We start from the raw sequence: 18,932 nt of genomic DNA, 5'->3' as shown, positions 1-18,932 counted from the left end.
TTTTTTGTTTCTAGAGGAGTTCTGAAATGATTTTGAAATCCTGTAGCTCACTAGAGCGAATGTTAGCAGTGCAAGAGGTCATGGGTTTAAGTCCCTCATACTGATAAAGCATGTAGCTTGTAAGTCCCTTTGGATTAAAAACACCTGCCAAATGCATAAATGTGAACAAATTATTATAAGATGATAATTTATAAGTAGTTATTGCACGGCTCGTTGGAATGCTTAATTTTCATTGGCCAGTCACTGCATTTGCAGGTTTGTTATTCCCACTTGCCAGATAACAACCGCTCATAACTAAAAACACAGTAACTTGATGCTACAAATCATTTTGACAGGTACAGTTTAATATTGCACAAAAAATAAATATGTCTTTTAATAACATATGACACTATATTTACAAGTGATTAAACTAAATTGTGTGTTTGTGACATTTAAAAAGTCTTAAAACCGAAAATAAACGCCCATATAACAAAAAAATATATTTTTAAATACAATTTTAAATGTATTTCAAAATTTATAAAAAAAATGCCCAAAAATATAGTTGTTGAAATATATTTTTGGCCATTTTTTGTATTTTTTAATGTATATTTAAAGCAACACTATGTAGTTTTTTTTACCTTTAAATAATGTCTCTAAAATTATTTCAGTGATAGAACAACTTTTAACTGGACAAATTGTACTGTTGCTGCAACCTGAGCAGCCTCCTAGCTGCTACAAGCACACTCTGAAAGTGGCGGTGGAGGGTAGAGCACACAGCCCCTCCCCTCCGCCTGCCTGCAGAAGAGTGTACGATACCAGGCACTATTGCACTTTTTAACCACATGGGGGAGCTGTAAGTCATTTTACATGGAAACTACATAGTGTTGCTTTAAAGCATTTATATACATGTCGCATTGTAAGAAAAACCTTTATGTTGCAAACCTGTAAAAACATAATAGATTTAAAAACGTTAAAATTAAATGTATTTGCAACTGCAAAAAATTACTTTATGAATTTTTATATTTTGTCCAGGAAAATATATTTTTGCCATATGGAAAATAAAAGTTGCCCTTGAAATAAATCTTGAAATATATGTTGATAAATGAAGGTAAAAACTAAATATATTCTAAAATGCAAAAATATATTTAATGAAACTTCACTTTCTACATGTATTTAGTATATATTTTAAACATACTTTTGTCCAGAGAAATATTTTTTTGGGGTATTGGTTGGCATTCGTTAAAAAATTGCTAATAAAATATTTCGAATCCATATTTTATGTTCCTCACATTACTTATGAGGTAAATAGCCGTGTAATAAGTGGGATAATGTACAGGCAGACAGTTGTTTTCACGAAAAATAAGCCCCTTCAGAGTTGTCACACTGTCAGGGCCCACTTCTGCGATAAAAACCTGCTAGCTAGACATTATCCCTTACTTAGTATATAATATTTATGTTGTTTGTATTAAGTTAAAGGAAAACACCACCATTTTCAATATTTTACTATGTTCTTACCTCAACTTAGATGAATTAATACATACCTATCTTTATTCAACGCGTGCACTTTTAATCTTTGTGCGCATTGTGAAAGTGTTAGCGTTTAGCCTAGCCCCATTCATTACTTAGAATCCAAACAAAAGTTTTATTTTGTGCCACCATACTTACTCGTGTAACTACTCATGTAACAGTCTTTAAATAACGAAAACATGGAAGTGTTTGGTGATTTCTAAATTCATCCCTGTTTGGATCCTAAGGAATGAATGGGGCTAGGCTAAATGCTAACACATTTACAAAGAATAAAAGTGCACAAATTAATAAAAGATAGGTGTGTATGAATTAGTCTAAGTTGAGGTAAGAACATAGTAAAATACTGAAAAACGGTGGTGTTTTTCTTTAACAGTAATTCATAATCCAGCCTATCAGAAGTCAAGTTAGCTTATCTACTTGAATGACTGAATAGCAAGACCGAACTTTTTATTATTGGCAAGCTGCAAGAGTCTTAAGCATTTGATCAAACCTTATTTAGATATTTAGATATATCTTTAAGTCATGTATTACCAAAAATATGTAGCAATTGCAAACTGGATGAGACTGAAAAAAACTGGGTTGTCTGAAACAGATAGCTTAAAAAACCCTAACTGAAACATATATCCATAGTACAAAATTGAATTAAGAATATTAAATCAACAAAGTTTACTGACAATATGTATATAAAAAAGTACATGCCAGTATGCGAGTCAGTGTGTTTTAATACAAAATATTTACATTTAAGCAAACAGTGACAGCTCGTCAAAAATAACTTTTGACCTGCTGGCTTATTTTGATTAAAAGATGCATTTACAATAAACATTTTGGTTAAAATCCAGATTTTGACCAAAATACAGTAAGTATTAGGATGACATGTAATCATTACTTTGTTTTTATAATAATATATGATATTTATCATCACAAAATACATCTAGTGGCAAGAGAGCAAAATAAAACCTCAAATCTAATTACATTCTTAAAAGCAAATAGCACAATCAGTGATTCAAAGAGGTCTGAGTCGATGAATATCAGGGGCATTTCAACTTTTAAACTTCATCTTCATGAGAATTTGTTTCTGAACGTATTTAAAGAAATATGTTTGAATTGCATCTACAGAGTTTCAAAGTGCACAGCAACAACTGAAAAATATGTTTTTAGGACTGCTATAAAACATTTTGGTGTTATAGGGAACAATTCAAATGAGAATATACAATGTGCTTCTCTATAGCAGCACCACATTGCTTTTAATTAGGAACACTAGTGGGGCATGTTTTAATTCACTCTACTGCTAATAAATACAAACGTTACCCACTAGCACATTACTTACTAAAGCAGTATTTTCTATATCACACTTGGTCTCTCTGAGAGTCAAGCAGATGTTTCATTTTATTGGTTGATCAATCATCATTCAGTATCCCGATTGTACAAAAATGGATTTTTAATTGCATTGATATGAATTGTACTGCGGCAGTCACAGTAACATGAAAAATGACCACTGAGAGGCTCCACTGAGCCAATGCAGGAAGCAGCTAATTCACGGATGTAACAATTGAACCTTCATGGATTTAAAGGCTCTTTTTTTGAAGGTTTGTGTCAGGTGATAACACCATGCCTGCATCATCCAACAGAAATTGCTTTTTTCAAAAAAGGTAGATGCTTGTCTAAAATGAGATGAATTTCGGCCATCATTGCCGATGCAAGGTGTGAGGAGCCTTCAGATATGTGTCCAATAAAAGTCCAATCATGCTCCTGGGATATGTGAACGTCAACAATTCCTTTGCCCAATATGGTATTAATGTACTAAAGTAATGGAAGCTGGACAATCAGAAAATTCATGTTTATATCATCCAAATGTTGCAGCAGGCTCCTCGTCTTTTGTACGTGAGTTTCTTTATGTTTTCTAGGCCAGCAGAGGATGGGGTAAGAGGCGAGCGTCTTTGATATGACCTCATTATAAACAGTCTCATGTAATGCTGGAAGGAGGGAAAGTGCATTTTGTGAAGGGGCTGTACAGAATAAAAAGAACCTGATTTTGCTTTGGAAGATAAAGTGGGCGGCACTTGGCTACTCATCTTTGAGGTGAACTTCAGGGAGAACACGACAAGTCGCTTGTCCCGTTCTCCCCTTCTCCTGTGCAAGTCTGTTTAAGAGTCAGGTGAAGATATACAGTATGTCACTGGGCTGCACACAAACACACTCACACAAAAACACACGCTCGGAGAGTTTCAAACAGTGCAGGTTTTTATGACCTCTGTGGCCATACAAGGAGCTTTGAGAGGAGTCCATGTACATGAATTCATTTATTCAAAAGATCTCAGGACACTGACTCCAGTCCTGTCTTTCTTTGGCCTCCCAGTAACCTCCCTTATAAACATAGATGGTTTCTCCTGTCCTTTCGTCCGTCCTCTGCTGGAACCACAGAGGCTTGTAGCCTTCATATTCCTGTCCTGAAAACATAACAAAACTAAATGAGTCATTTTCATGTACATTATCTTATTGTTTATGTGACAATCGGGTTGAAAATGCTAAATAAAAGACACCCTAAAAATGAACTATGAGTTTTCTTACAATAACCAAAAAATGTTGTCTAACTACAATACCAAAGTTTAACAAGGATGTTGGTAGTAAAACTATTGTTATACAAATAGTGAAAAAACATGGTTAGTACACTTTTACTGTATTTAAAGCATGGTTCATTTTCCTTTTGAGAGCAACCATTACACTTCACACAGCAATGATGATGGCATACAGGTGAAAGGATTTCTTCAAAGTTTATCCAATGTATGACATCTATACTTTTTAGTTGATCATTTACAGCGGTGGTTTTTAAACTGGGGTTTGCGAACCCCTGATGGTTTGTGAAAGATTTGCAGGGGGGTTCGTGTTTTAATAAAAATAAAATTAATTTCAACTAAATCATAAAATGTAAAAAAATATTTTAAAAATAAAAGATTTAAATAAAACATTAACAAAAAAATCTGGTGACCATTACACAACACTGTATCAAAAAACCGAGAACTTATACTGCAAAAAATGACTTTCTTACTTATTTTTACTGAAAACAAGACAAAAATACTATCTAAAAATTTAACTTAAATCAAGATGTATTTTCTTGATGAACAAAATGACTTAGGAAATTAAGTCTAGTTTTTAGACAAAAAAATATTAAATTTAAGCGAATTAATGCTTAAAACAAGCAAAAAATCTGCCAATGGAATAAGAACAATTTTCTTGAAATAAGTTTCCTTTTTTCATAAACACTTAATTCAAGAAAATTTTTCTTATTCCATTGGCAGATTTTTTGGTTGTTTTAAGCATGAATTTGCTTAAATTTAATATTTTTTGTTTAATAACCAGACTTATTTGCGTAGGTCATTTTACTCATCAAGAAAATACATCTTGATTTAAAAAATTTTACTGAAAACAACACAAAAATACTAAGTAAGAAAGTAGTTTTTGCAGTGTATGCAAAATGGGCAGATACGTTTTATGCAACACAATCTCAAGGCAAGTTATATTATAGTCACAAAATATTTGATTAATTTATTTGTGTTCATGGACACGATTTTCCGCTTATTTTCGTGCCACTCAGCACAAATTTCTATAAATGGTTTTTCGTGTGCGTGGCACGACTTTCTTTTTCATGTCATTTTATGTATTGTTTTCTCATTGTTTTTTCATATTTTTTAAATCATTGTCGCTTGGTGTTGGGGTTAGATTTGGGGTTTGGGTTAGGATGTACTTTTATGTATTGGTTTCTGCATGTTTTTCTTTTGATTTTAAAACTATTTTCGCTTGGGGTTAGGGGTAGGATGTCTAAAATGTAACAGAAAGTCGTTCTAACCCCAACCCCAAGTGACAATGGTAAGAAAAAATAGGAAAAAACAATGAGAAAACAAAATATAAAATGACTACGAAAAAGAAAGCTGTGCCACGCACACGAAAAACTATTTATAGAAATCTATGCTGAGTGGCACGAAAAAGACATTCCTGCTCAATGGCATGGAAAAAAAAGGAAAATCGTGTCCATGAACACGAATAAATTAATCAAATATTTTGTGACTATAACAGACTTGCCTTGCGATTGGGTTGGTTTTTTTTGTATCAATAAAATGACAAGATGAAGGCCTAACAAGTAATAACAATTATTACTAATCTAAAATAATATTGATAAAAACTTAAAAAGAGATGAAAAATAAAGTGTTTGAAGTAAATTTTAAATGTGCTATTAAATTATTTCAATATTTACCACAAATCTTAGGTAAAAAAATTAGGTCAAGGGGGTTCGGCTGACAAAAAGGTTATAAAACCCCTGCTTTTCAGTATAGGCGATGCCAGGGTTAATCTGATAAGCTACACAAGTTTTCATGATCAGGGTACCCTTTAAATCTTTGCTTTCTGCTTACCTTCATCTATTGCCTCTGAAGCCTCTGCCTCTCTCCTCCTCCGTGTGGCTCTCTGCTTCTCTTCCAGTCTCTGTTTTTCCGCGTTAGCCTCATCCCATCGTCCTTCTTCCATCAGTCGCTGGTCCGGCCTTAGCCTGCTGTCTGTCACGCACACATCCTCCTCTTCCTCATTCAGCGTCAATGCCAGAGAGGAGAAATAGTACATGTTCTCAGCGTTCTCTCTTAGAAAATAAAAGAGAGAGATATTTAAGAACAAACCAATCATAGTTTGATAGTTCTGTAGGTTGATTGTTTGTTTCTCTTAGTGGTCACAATTAATTTGATTGATAGGTAGTTTGCTAGATGGTTAGTTCATCTGATAGTCGCGGAGCAATTCAGTAGTTTGTTCAGTTGGTAGTTTGTGTTGTAGGCTGGTAGTGGGAATTGTCAGTAGATAGATAGGTTGGTTGGTCAGTCAGTCAGGGTTGGTTGGTTAGTTTAGCCAGTTGGTTGTGTCAGTTAGTAAGTAGTTAATTTCATCTCTTTTTTAAGATGGTAGGGTAGGCAAGCAAGCAGTTCAGCAGTTTGTTCGGCTGGTAGTCAGTTTGGTAGGCTAGTATTTTGTATAATAGGTCAACAGTTAAATAGTTAGTTCAGATGGTAGTTTGGGTGGTAGGCTGGCAGTGGGAATTGTCAGCAGATAGGTTGGTTGGTTAGGGTGGCCATTCGTGCCAGTTGCGCCGGGCACGTCGCAAACATGTTTTCAGGTTCGTTCTCCGGAAGTCACGTTGGTCGACCACATACGTCATCAAGGTTTAATATTTCGGGTTTAATTTCAGAAAAGCAACCGTTACATTTCAAGGTAAGAATGAAACTACAATGATTGTATGTCTTAAAAGAAATAAATCTAAATTTTCTAATGTATTTTAACTGAAATGTGAGAACCTCAATGATGTATGCGGGCGAACAACGCGAATTCCGGAGAACGAACCCGAAAACACGCCCCGGACGCGCCCGGCGGAACCGGCACGAATGGCCACCCTATGGTTGGTTGGTTGGTTAGTTTAGTGAGTTAGCAAGATCAGGCAGTAAGTAGTTTGTTTCATCTGTTGGTTTTTCTAGATGGTATGTAGGTAAGCAGTTCAGCAGTTAGTTCAGCTGGTAGTTCGATTGGTAGGCTAGTATTTTGTCTAATGAGTAAGCAGGTCCTTAGTTCAATAGTTAGTTCAGGTGGTAGTTTTTATTATAGGCTGGTAGTGGGAACTGTTGGTAGATGGGTTGGTTGGTCAGTAAAAGTTGGTTGGTTGGTAAGTTTAATCAGTAAGCAGGATCAGGCAGTAAGTCGTTTGTTTTATTTGTTTGGTTGTTTCTAGATGGTTGGTAGCCTAGCAGTCAGCAGTTAGTTCAACGGGTAGCTAATTTGGTAGGCTAGTATTTTGTCGAAAAGTTAAGTATGTCCACAGTTCAATAGTTAGTTCAGATGCTAGTTTGTATGGTAGGCTGTTAGTGGGAACTTTTAGTAGATAGGTTGGTTGGTCAGTTAGGGTTGGTTGATTAGTTTAGGGTTGGTTTATTAGTTTTTTCCAGATGGTAAGTAGCCTAGCAGTTCAGCAGTTGGTTCAACGAGTAGTTAGTTTTGTAGACTAGTATTTTATCTAACAGGTAAGTAATCCCACAGTTGAATAGTTAGTTCAGATGGTAGTTTGGGTGGTAGGCTGGCAGTGGGAATTGTTAGCAGATAGGTTGGTTGGTTAGTTTAGTCAGCAGGATCAGGCAGTAAGTAGTTTGTTTTATCTGTTGGTTTTCTAGATGATAGGTAGGCAAGCAGTTCTGCAGTTAATTCAGCTGGTAGTTTGTTTGGTAGGCTAGTTTTTTATCTAATAGGTAAGTAGATCCACAGTTGAATAGTTAGTTCAGATAGTAGTTTGGGTGGTAGTTGTTTTTCTAGATGGGAGGTAGGCAAACAGTTCAGCAGTTATTTCAGCCGGTAGTTCGCTGGATAGGCTGGTACTTTATCTGATGTGTAGGTAGGTCTGCAGTTCAATAGTTCATCTTTAGGCTGGTTGTTTGTCTGATAGGTAGGTAGGTTACTTCAGTTTAGTAGATTGGTAATTAAGTTTATAGATTTAGGTAGTTAAGTAATTAGTTCAGTTAATTAGGGAATCATAAGTCGATAGGTAGGTTGGTCATTCAGTGGCTTTTTCGTTAGTTTATTCAGTAAGAAGTTTAATTTGTTTGGTATGTACACTTTCAGAAGAAAATGGTACATCAGTCACTGGTATGGTATCTTTTAAAAAAGTCCAAATATGTACAATATAGACAGATATATATTTGTACAAATATTTACCTCTGATGTACTAATATGCACCCTTTAGATACAAAGGGTACAGCCATAGTGACAGCTTTGGTACCATTATTTTGGAAATGTATGTAGGTTGCAGAATACAGATCTTAGCACTGTTGAGTGTGTTGTATTGGAGAGTGAGTAGGTGTGTTATATTTGAGGATTTGAAGGTTTCTCTTACGGTAGAGGGTATTTCTTCCACAGTAGTTTGGGTGGAAGTGTTTGATAGACAGTCTTCTGCTTGCCCTCTGAGCTGCTACTTCCTCTACTGCTCTGTACAATCTTGGCACTCTCCATCTTATCGTCCCATGTACCTGACAGGATGTAGTGGGCCTGGCCATCGCTGTCCATCACCACGCCTGTGACCTTACAGTTTGACAACAAGGAGAACAAGGATAACAAGCTCTGGGGTTGAACTACAAAAAGCATGAAGACATAGAGAGAGAGGACAGAACAGGGCAAAAAGATGATTCATCCATCATAAAATACCCTTCCTCTCAGAATAACTCACACAAGTCAGAAATCATGAAGACTAGCTGTGTCGGTTTAATGGCACAATGGAGAGACAGAAAGAGAGACTGTATTCAACATACCTTTCGTGGGACTTCCCTTGAGAAGTAGCTATAGGGGGAAAACTTCAGCTGACAGGTTGCTTTGGTCCTGTGGTTGACTATATCAATATCTCCTGACTGAAAAAACAGCGAGATACAAGTGAGAACATGGACGTCTTAACCTTTATGCTTTTAGTAAAGCTCTGATTATAACGCTGTTCATTTTTGTCATGTTTGCTGTTTTTTTGGGGGGGGGCTAATAATGTGATGCAGTTCCGTTCTATACATCAAATCTATTTTTGTAAGCCAGACTTTTGACTATGTGTAATACTTGTGCATACTGTAGTTTATTCTGCAACAAACAAAGAACAGAGATCCCACACCAGTTAACTTCAAATTCAAGGACCTTTCAAGGACTTTCCAGGTCCAATACCGTCAAATTCAAGGACTAAATTTGGGGACACATTTCAAGTGAGACAAGTTTACATCGTGTTACCTTTTAAGATACATTGTTACAGTTCCCTTTTGAGGGAACTAGCGCTGCATCACTGCGGTGACACTTTGGGGACGCCTCCAGGGGTAAGTGCGTCTGATTGTGTATATCAATTCAACCAATGGTGAGGCTTAACGACAAAGACAGGGTGACGCGGGAGCCAGGAAGTATATCGCTATCTAAAATATTGCCAAAGACGGCATTACAGGGACGCAGGAAGTATGGCAAGGGAGACGCAGCGTCTCGTTCCCTTCTAATGGAACTACAGTTACATACGTAACACGGGACGTTTTCATTTGTCAAACACAACTATGCAAAAAAGCATTTTGGTATGAATCAACATTCGCATACAGAAGATATAAACATTTAAAGTGAACATTTTAGCTCGTGTGCTTAAAAAGTCTAGAATTTTTATAATATTATCCTACACTACACAGGGAATAATATGGGTTTTTCCAGGAAACTTTTTGCATAAAATAGATTCAAGCACTTTCAATGACCTGTATCTATGTACTGTATGTATATTTTCAAAAACTCCCCAGGGCCATACATTTTCCCCCCAGATTCACAAACTTTCAAGGATTTCAAGGACCCGTGGGAACCCTGAAAGAATAAAGTCATTTAAAGGGATAGTTCACCCAAAAATGTTCATGCTGTTCTAAATTTCTTTATTCAGTTGAACACAAAAGAAGATATTTTGATAAATTATGTAAAGCACACAGCTGACGGTACCTATTGACTTTCATAGTAGGAAAACAAATACTATGGAAGTCAATGTGCGCTTGGACTGGGCAATTATCCATTGTCTGTTTCTGTATGTATTTATTGTTTGCTCCTAACTGTTATTGTGAAGCGTCCATGAGCTTTGGATATATATAAATTAAACATATTATTATTATTATTATTACTGTCTACTGTGTGCTTACCATCTATGATCAAAATATCTTCTTTTGTGTTCAACAGAATAAAGAAACTCAAGCAGGTTTAGAACAACATGAGGGTGAGTAAATGATGACAGAATATAAAAATCTGTACATCAGATCTCTGTCATTTGAAATTAACAGATGCTTCCTGTACACAAAATGTCAATTAAAAAACTTAAGGACCAAAAAAATATAATTCATACATCTTTCTAATAAATAAGTGGTTTTATAATATCTTAAAATTCTACCTGATCAATCCACAGTTTGCCCACGATGATGTTGTGTACGGTGGAGGTGACTTTTCGCCACACGTAGTGGTTTCCACTTGCGTGAAACTCCAAGTGAATTGCACCTGGTTAGACATAGAGAACATTATTATGTGTGTCTGATGTTCTGAATAAGAGGATGGTGGAATCACTGATAATGACTTTAGCTTGGTTTTCACAGACAGGGTCACATATCTGTCATGCCAATAGCACTCACAGTTATTGAGTTATTGAGCTCGTGACTGCTCATCCGAGGGGCGCTAATTCAAAATAAGTGTTCGGAGTGTCATGTGTGTGGTTCCTTTTTTCAAAATATGTGTTCTGTGCATCGAGAAATCCTGTGTGCATCACGTGTTTTGTCAAAATAAGCTGCACACGCGTCAAAACTGTTTATGATAAAAGAGACGCTCACGTTCACAAAATACGTGCAAGACACTCCCTTAAGAGATTACGCATGAGATTATGCGAGTATCTGGCTAACCCGAGCGTCTCTTTTATCATAAACCCTTTAGACGCATCTGCAGCAGGCACCTATCTTAACAAGACACGTGATGCACACAAAATCTCTCGAGGTGCAGAACACATATTTTGAGGAACCACACACATGACGGGCTACATACATGTTGTGATGAACTTCGCATCGAGCGCCCTCGAAAAAAGAAGTCACCGGCCGCTACTGAACACTCACCCAGAGGCATGATGGAGAGGTATTTGCCACGGAACTTGCTAGCGATGGTGATTTCCTGCCACAGGGTCCAGCCTCGCTGTGACATCACATGATGAGCGGCTGCTGGCGGATGATGACTGACCTGAGAAAGACAATCCGTATAAAATACACTAGGGGGTGCTGTCTCTTCATTGCACAGGAATTTAATTGAATTCATTCTCACAGTCACCTTCAACCATTCATTACCCTCCAAACAAACAATGGTGTACTCTTGTGTGACAGGCATGTGTAATGATGAGTGAAAGTGACATGTTTGCAATACTAAATATGTTTAATATTAACTGAGTAAGTTATGTCAACGATTGAAATCATAATAAATTAATAGGTGAAATCAAACTGTGATGCTCGTTATCTCAAAATTACATTTTTGGACTTTAGCCTGGTTTTCACAGGCAGAGTCATAAATAATTTCTAATACAGTTTTTCTGAATTGCTAAAACACTAAATCCAATTCTTTAAACCAAATTCCCATTTGTCAAATCATTCCCTCTTTTGGAAAACCTTAAACAACTTTAGGTAGTTAGACACTGTTTGCACTAAATCATGCACTCTTTTTGCACATTTCACACCACATTGCACCTGTTTTGCAAAATGCTTAAAGGACAAGTTCGGTATTTTACACTTAAAGTGCTGTTTTCAGATTGTTTATGATGAAAAAGAACGGTTTTGACTGAAATTTCGACATATGCGGCTGCCCCGAGAATTTTCGGCTGATCGTTGTTTCACCTCCCACCTCTACAATGTGTGTATAGGTGCACAGGAACAATCCTTCCTAAAATGCATTAAACTTTCGTTTACAAAGACGTGAAACTCACCGAGTGGTCAGGGGTGTTCACTGATATGCTCACACAAAGATCGGTGCAAAAGATGCTTTCCAACAGGTGTTTTAACATTCGTTGTAAACTTGTGGACCTATTTTTCCAAACGCCTCACACCCGTATATTCTTCCGTTGAGAGCTTCAATTATAGACACTCCAGCCCAGGTGGTAGCGATAATCCACCTTTGCCAATTGCAAGAATACAAAAAAAGTCCCGGCGCGGAGTAATACCGTACCTCACAGTACATCTAATACAAGTCAATGGAGTTGGACAAAATTACCATAAAACCTGTTGGAAAGCATCTTTTGCAGTGATTTTTGTGTGAGCATATCAGTGAACACCCCTGACCACTCGGTGAGTTTCACGTCTTTGTAAATGAAAGTTTAATGCATTTTAGGAAGGATTGTTCCTGTGCACCTATACACCCATTCTAGAGGTGGGAGGTGATACAAGAAACACCCGAAAATTCTCGGGCCAGCATCATATGTCCAAATTTCAGTCTACAAACCGTTCTATTTCATCATAAACAATCTGAAAACAGGGCTTTAAGTGTAAAATACCGAACTTGTCCTTTAACACAGGCAGGCAAAAGTTGAACACAGCTACAACACAGTTGTCATCCAGTAAAAACAACAACTCAAAATTGTTCACACATTTATTTAATGGTATTTTTTACCAATTGTATGGATTATAAACAGTCTGAGAGGCAGAGGAAAAGTATGAGGAAGAGCAGGACACCAGAGATGATGCAACTGGCATATTTTGCCGTTGGACAAATGTTGCTTACACATTGAAAACTATTACTTGCAGTACTTACAGTAAAGTGTTCACTATTTACTGAACTAAACTTCTGATTACAGTAATACAGATTTTTAACAGTATTTGTCAATACCTTAACAGTGTATTGTTACAATACAATAAACATATATTTTTCTGTAAGCAGATGTCCTGGATGTTGGGTTTTCCATTTTTTAAGGTAGTGTCTAATGGATGCTCTGTGGTGTTTATAGACTTACGTGTGTATGACTTGAAAGCTTAGTTTGGTTTTGAGTACAGGTGAAATGGAATTGTTCGATTTTGCTAGAAGAGTAAGGAGTTCTGTGAATTTAGTTTGACAATTTGGATTTGTGTTTAAGGTTTTGAGAAAATAAGTGCTGGTTTTCGAAAAATGCGTTTTAGCAATTCAGAAAAACTGTAAGAAAATAGAGCTTCCCTGAAGAGTTTTTACGGTAATCTAATTTGTAATTTAAATGAATTCAACAACAGTTTAAAGTCTGTGCATGTTTTGATCTTCGTTCTGAATCTGACCTGTAACAAAATTCCTTTCACAAAAATGCAATTATTTCAGCTTTTTGATCAAAATTTTGTATTTTTGAAGACACCCACCAGTGATGCGCAGGTCAATGTATAAACAACCTGCAACAGTATTTAAAAGTAAATTCTTAATTTTTATGCAAAATCCAATATCCGCCGTGTTATTCTGTCATCTTTTCTCCCTTTTTTCCCAAAATGCGATAAACGCCACTCCTTCTTTTCTACAAAATGGAATAAATCCGCTCCACAAATAACAGCGCATCATTCCACGCAATGTAAACAAACAATGGCGGCGCGTTTGAGTACACGGAATCCTAGTTTTCCTCATCTACTTTGTACTTCGTAATCAACAAACAAACAAAAGCAAAATAATACTTTAATAGCATTGATAAACCTGTGATGTTTTTCTGTGATGGAAAAGAAACGTAAGCCATCAAGCCGGTTGCTTGTTCTCCCTACAGCATCAAGTTTCTGTCATGCTAACACATTGACCCCAGGGGATCTTATGAAAAACTTTCCATTATTTTACTCAAAGTCAACGAAAATCGAGCAGGAATAAAACATTTTACAGCTGATCGCTGTGAAAAATGTTAAGAGACGACGTCATATGTATATGTATATGTATATGTATATATATAGTACCCGACCTGCTTCCTGGCCTGCATTTTTAAAAGTAGTAATTGTTTAGAATAGTTAATTGGCATCTTTATTTCGAACGACCTGACCGACCGCGACCCGATTATCATAAAAAATATTTTGGATGATTCGTAAGTCGTGACTGCAGGCATCCGCTCATTTTGAATCAACCCGCGCATCACTGACACCCACCTATATTTGAGAGGTTATAAAAAGAGAACAAATGAAGATAGAATGAAACTTTTTCCTGTTTTGTTTGTTTGAAAGCAGGGGGTCTGTTCTTTCATTTGATATATTTGTATGTTTATAAATTTATAGAAAAGACTTTTCCTGGAAAGCATTTTGTGAAACTTTGGTGAAAATAAATGTAATGTTTATATTATTGACTAATGTGTCTTTGATCTGAAAGCTGGTTTGATTTTGAGTACAGCTGAAGTGGTTTTGAAGGGATTGTTCAATTTTGCTAAAAGAGTCGGGGCTTCTGTGAACTTTGGAAGGAAATTGGAGTTTGGATTTGTGTTTAAAGTTTTGAGAAAATGAGAGCTGGTTTGAAGAAATGTGTTTTAGCAATTCAGAAAAAACTGTAAAGTCACCATTTATTAAAAACGGATGTACAGTGTTTTATTAATAGCAATGCTAGCATTATTGTATTTTGACTCTGACCTGTTCGCACAGGGAACGGTAGCCGAATTCTTCCAGACGGTCCAGTTCGTAGGTCTCTCCTAACAGCGGGTTGAAGGGCTTTGCTGTTCGATGTACTGTGGTGGAGTAGGAGGAGACTGAGAAGGCTGCGACAAGGCACATCTGCTCCAGGGAGTTCTCACAGCGTGCTGCTTTATCCAGCAGCTCGTGGTACTCCAGATCCTCAGTCAAACGTTGTAGCATGGACAGCGGCTCATTAAAGTTCACCTACACACACACACAGAAAAGAGAGAAATGCATCCCAATTCACATTCTTCTACACAGTAGAAGTATGCACTAAAGAATAATAGGATTAACGGCATATATTAATGCGTATGTGATAAATGCACACTGCATAAGATCTGATTCAGAGAGGTGTGTGTGACTCACAGGCATTGGGATCTTTGAAAGCTCTTTGCCGATACAATTCTTCATGATGCTCCACAGATTGAGCGAATAGTTGGGCTTCTCTGGGATGCAGCTCCGCCTCTTCCTGTGAGGTTGCAGCTGTTTCCCAGAATAATCATTACTGCTCACAGAACACTGGGAGAGAGAGAGAAAGAGAGAGAGAGAGAGAGAAAGAGAGAGAGAGAGGCATCTAAAATTAGTCATGTGTTTGTGCTGAGAGAAGACCTGCGAAAGGCCGACCGTCCTTGAGGAATGCAACACATAAACAGATGACTGATGCTCCGTATGTCTCAGAAGGAGAGAGAGCGACAGATGAAAAGAGATGAGCAGATATCAGTTAATTAAGAGTCAGTTAACTGAAACAAACACAACAGCTGTGCGCTGAAGAAGAACAGACACAGCCAGAGGAAACATTCACAGTCATGCTGAGATATCTGGCCCTGAACCATATGAAATACAGTGGGCTCTGAAAATGTATGTGCAGGATTCATTTCTTTTTTTATTTAATTAATCTTTTAACTACAAATCAAATCAGAATAACAAATTGGGTGACTTTGATACATTTTGAGAAATTTGACATGTTCTTCCACCTTAATGAAAGTATGCACTGAAGCTGGAAGGAACTTCACAGGTTTGGGTCCTTTAATGGAAGCAAGACAATTTTGCTTACCATTGTTACCATATGGGTCATTCTACAGAAAAGGGGGAATTTGGGTGATGGAAATTTGGTTAAATGAACTTCTTTCAACATACCCAAAAAATTCCTTAATAGCATTAATTAACTTGTCAAATCTATGAATCTGCAAAGCAGGGAGCTTAATCTATTTTTAACTTTTTAATACATTTTAATAAAGAATCCATGAGTCATTTATTTGTCATTGATGTTACATGTGATTTAAACAACATTAATGTTGATACTAAATATTATTTCTTATTACAGCTTGTGTATTTAGTTAAAGGTTGAGTAGAGGAATGATAACAGCAAGAAAAATAATTGATTATTATGTTGGCTTGAGAAAGCCAACATACTGTTGTTGCACTTAAACTTATTATTATTATTAGTGGTGCTTGCATTTATGCAAGGCATCACTATTATTATTGCTCAGGGATATTATTTTTATTCTTATTTCTGGACAAAATTTCGGCGCGTAACTCGTCCCGCACGGTTTGTCGTAGACCCATGAAAGAGAGCTCAAATCAACCGGCTTATTGAGGAGATGGTGGCTATATCTTTTATAAGCGATCGGGTGCAGGGTTTCCGAAAGGGGGGCGAAAAACCACCCGAAAAATCCCATTGACTTAACATTGGGCCCAACTTTGACAACTCATAGCTCCGCTCGAGGATTTTGTAGAAACTTGTGGGTTATAACATTTGAAGAGGGTGGTAGGCTCTGTAAGAACATACATGACATTGGGGTGTAAGTTGTACCCCTGGGGTGTAAGAGGCCCCCGAAATTTCCCATTGACTTATAATGGGGCAGGGAACACGCCCATATAAGGGAATAAAACCGTTCCAGATGGGATATCTTTGCTTTACAGTGTCGTAGAGATAAGTGGGTGGGCTCATTTTACTTGGGCATCCAATCAGTCTCTCAGGATCATCCCAGAGCTATTAAGCCACGCCCCTAGCAACAATTTTGGGCACCCTAGCAACATCTCCCATAGACTGCCATTATAAAATACCCAGATGGATATCTTTGCAGCACAGTGACATAGAGACATGGGGGTGGGCTCATTTTACTCAGGCATCCAATCAGTCTCTCAGGATCCTTACATAGGTATTAAGCCACGCCCCTAGCAACCACTTTTGAGCACCCTAGCAACATAAAATTCAAACAGTTATATCTCGGCATCAGAACATCGTAGAGACACGGGGGTTGGACCGTTTGACTCGTGACTCAGCGGGTAATCACTATGGGATGCCAATTTTTTCCCTAGCAACCAAATACAGTACCCTAGCAACAGAGTAAACAAAGCCTTATATCTCCGCATCAGCACATCATAGAGACACAGGGGTTGGACCATTTTACTTCTGACTCGAAGTGTAATCACAAGTGGATGCCCATTTTTTCCCTAGCAACCAAATACAGTACCCTAGCAACAGAGTAAACAAAGCCTTATATCTCCGCATCAGAACATCGTAGAGACATGGGGGTTGGACCGTTTGACTCGTGACTCGGAGTGTAATCATTATAGGATGCCAATTTTTTCCCTAGCAACCAAATACAGTACCCTAGCAACAGAGTAAACAAAGCCTTATATCTCCGCATCAGAACATCGTAGAGACACGGGGGTTGGACCGTTTGACTCGTGACTCGGCGGGTAATCATTATGGGATGCCATTTTTTTCCCTAGCAACCAAATACAGTACCCTAGCAACAGAGTAAACAAAGCCTTATATCTCCGCATCAGAACATCGTAGAGACACGGGGATTGGACCGTTTGACTCGTGACTCTGAGGGTAATCACTAGTGGATGCCATTTTTTCCCTAGCAACCAAATACAGTACCCTAGCAACAGAGTAAACAAAGCCTTATATCTCCGCACCAGAACATCGTAGAGACACGGGGGTTGGACCGTTTGACTCGTGACTCGGAGGGTTATCACTAGTGGATGGCAATTTTCCCCCTAGCAACCAAATACGGTACCCTAGCAACAGAGTAAACAAAGCCTTATATCCCCGCATCAGAACATCGTAGAGACACGGGAGTTGGATCGTTTTACTTTTGGCTTGGAGTATAATCATATATGTTACCCAGAATTTTGCCACGGCAAGCACCACTTCACATTTTCTTCAGGAAATGTACCTATCTAGTTAGTGGTGCTTGCATTTATGCAAGGCATCACTATTACTATTGCTCATACTTATTATTATTATGTTGGCTTGAAAAAGCCAACATACTGTTATTCATCTTAATCTTATTAGTGGTGCTTGCATTTATGCAAGGCATCACTATTATTATTGCTCAGGGATATTATTATTATGTTGGCTTGACAAAGCCAACATACTGTTCTTCGATCTAAGCTTATTAGTGGTGCTTGCATTTATGCAAAGCATCACTATTACTATTCCTCAGGGATATTATTATTATTATATTTTATTCTTATGTCTGCACGTTTTTTCGGCGCGTAACTCGTCCCGCACGGTTTGCCGTAGTCCCATGAAAGTGGGCTCAAATCGACCGGTTTATTGAGGAGAGGTGTGCTATGACTTTTATAAGCGATCGGGTGCAGGATTTCCGAAAGGGGGGCGAAAAACCACCCGAAAAATCCCATTGACTTAACATTGCGCCCAACTTTGACGGGTCATAGCTCCGCTCGAGAATTTTGTAGAAACATGTGGGTTACTAAATTTTAAGAGGGTGGTAGGCTCTGTAAGAACATACATGACATTGGGGTGTAAGTTGTACCCCTGGGGTGTAAGAGGCACCCGAAAATTCCCATTGACTTATAATGGGGCAGGAAACATGCCCATATAAGGGAATAAAACAGTTCCAGATGGGATATCTTTGCTTTACAGTGTCGTAGAGATAAGTGGGTGGGCTCATTTCACTCGGGCATCCAATCAGTCCCTCAGGATCATCCCAGAGCTATTAAGCCACGCCCCTAGCAACAATTTTGGGCACCCTAGCAACATCTCCCATAGACTGCCATTATAAAATGCCCAGATGGATATCTTTGCACCACAGTGTCATAGAGACATGGGGGTGGGCTCATTTTACTCAGGCATCCAATCAGTCTCTCATGATCCTTACATAGGTATTAAGCCACGCCCCTAGCAACCATTTTTGAGCACCCTAGCAACATAAAATTCAAACAGTTATATATCCGCATCAGAACATCGTAGAGACACGGGGGTTGGACCGTTTGACTCGTGAC

The 18,932-nt window shown here is 37.7% G+C and overlaps 1 protein-coding gene across 3 annotated transcripts in view; it reads right to left on the bottom strand.

Moving 5' to 3' along the window:
* Positions 1-2,210: 2,210 nt before the first annotated feature.
* Positions 2,211-18,932, bottom strand: part of osbp2b (oxysterol binding protein 2b) — a 115,255-nt gene continuing 98,533 nt past the window's right edge. For all 3 annotated transcript variants that reach the window (XM_055199040.2, XM_055199041.2, XM_055199042.2), the window contains 8 exons: positions 15,036-15,188; positions 14,628-14,873; positions 11,157-11,277; positions 10,451-10,554; positions 8,829-8,924; positions 8,417-8,601; positions 5,913-6,133; positions 2,211-3,953 (listed from right to left, as the gene is read on the bottom strand). In XM_055199040.2, coding sequence (XP_055055015.1) covers positions 3,811-3,953; positions 5,913-6,133; positions 8,417-8,601; positions 8,829-8,924; positions 10,451-10,554; positions 11,157-11,277; positions 14,628-14,873; positions 15,036-15,188 — 1,269 coding nt within the window. In that variant the 3' untranslated portion in view covers positions 2,211-3,810. The remainder of the gene's footprint in view (positions 3,954-5,912; positions 6,134-8,416; positions 8,602-8,828; positions 8,925-10,450; positions 10,555-11,156; positions 11,278-14,627; positions 14,874-15,035; positions 15,189-18,932) is intronic.

This window comes from Misgurnus anguillicaudatus, chromosome 22 (assembly GCF_027580225.2).
Source record: "Misgurnus anguillicaudatus chromosome 22, ASM2758022v2, whole genome shotgun sequence".
NCBI lineage: Eukaryota > Metazoa > Chordata > Actinopteri > Cypriniformes > Cobitidae > Misgurnus > Misgurnus anguillicaudatus.
The sequence above is the reverse complement of the archived record's forward strand: the minus strand, read 5'-3'. Positions and strand labels throughout refer to the sequence as shown.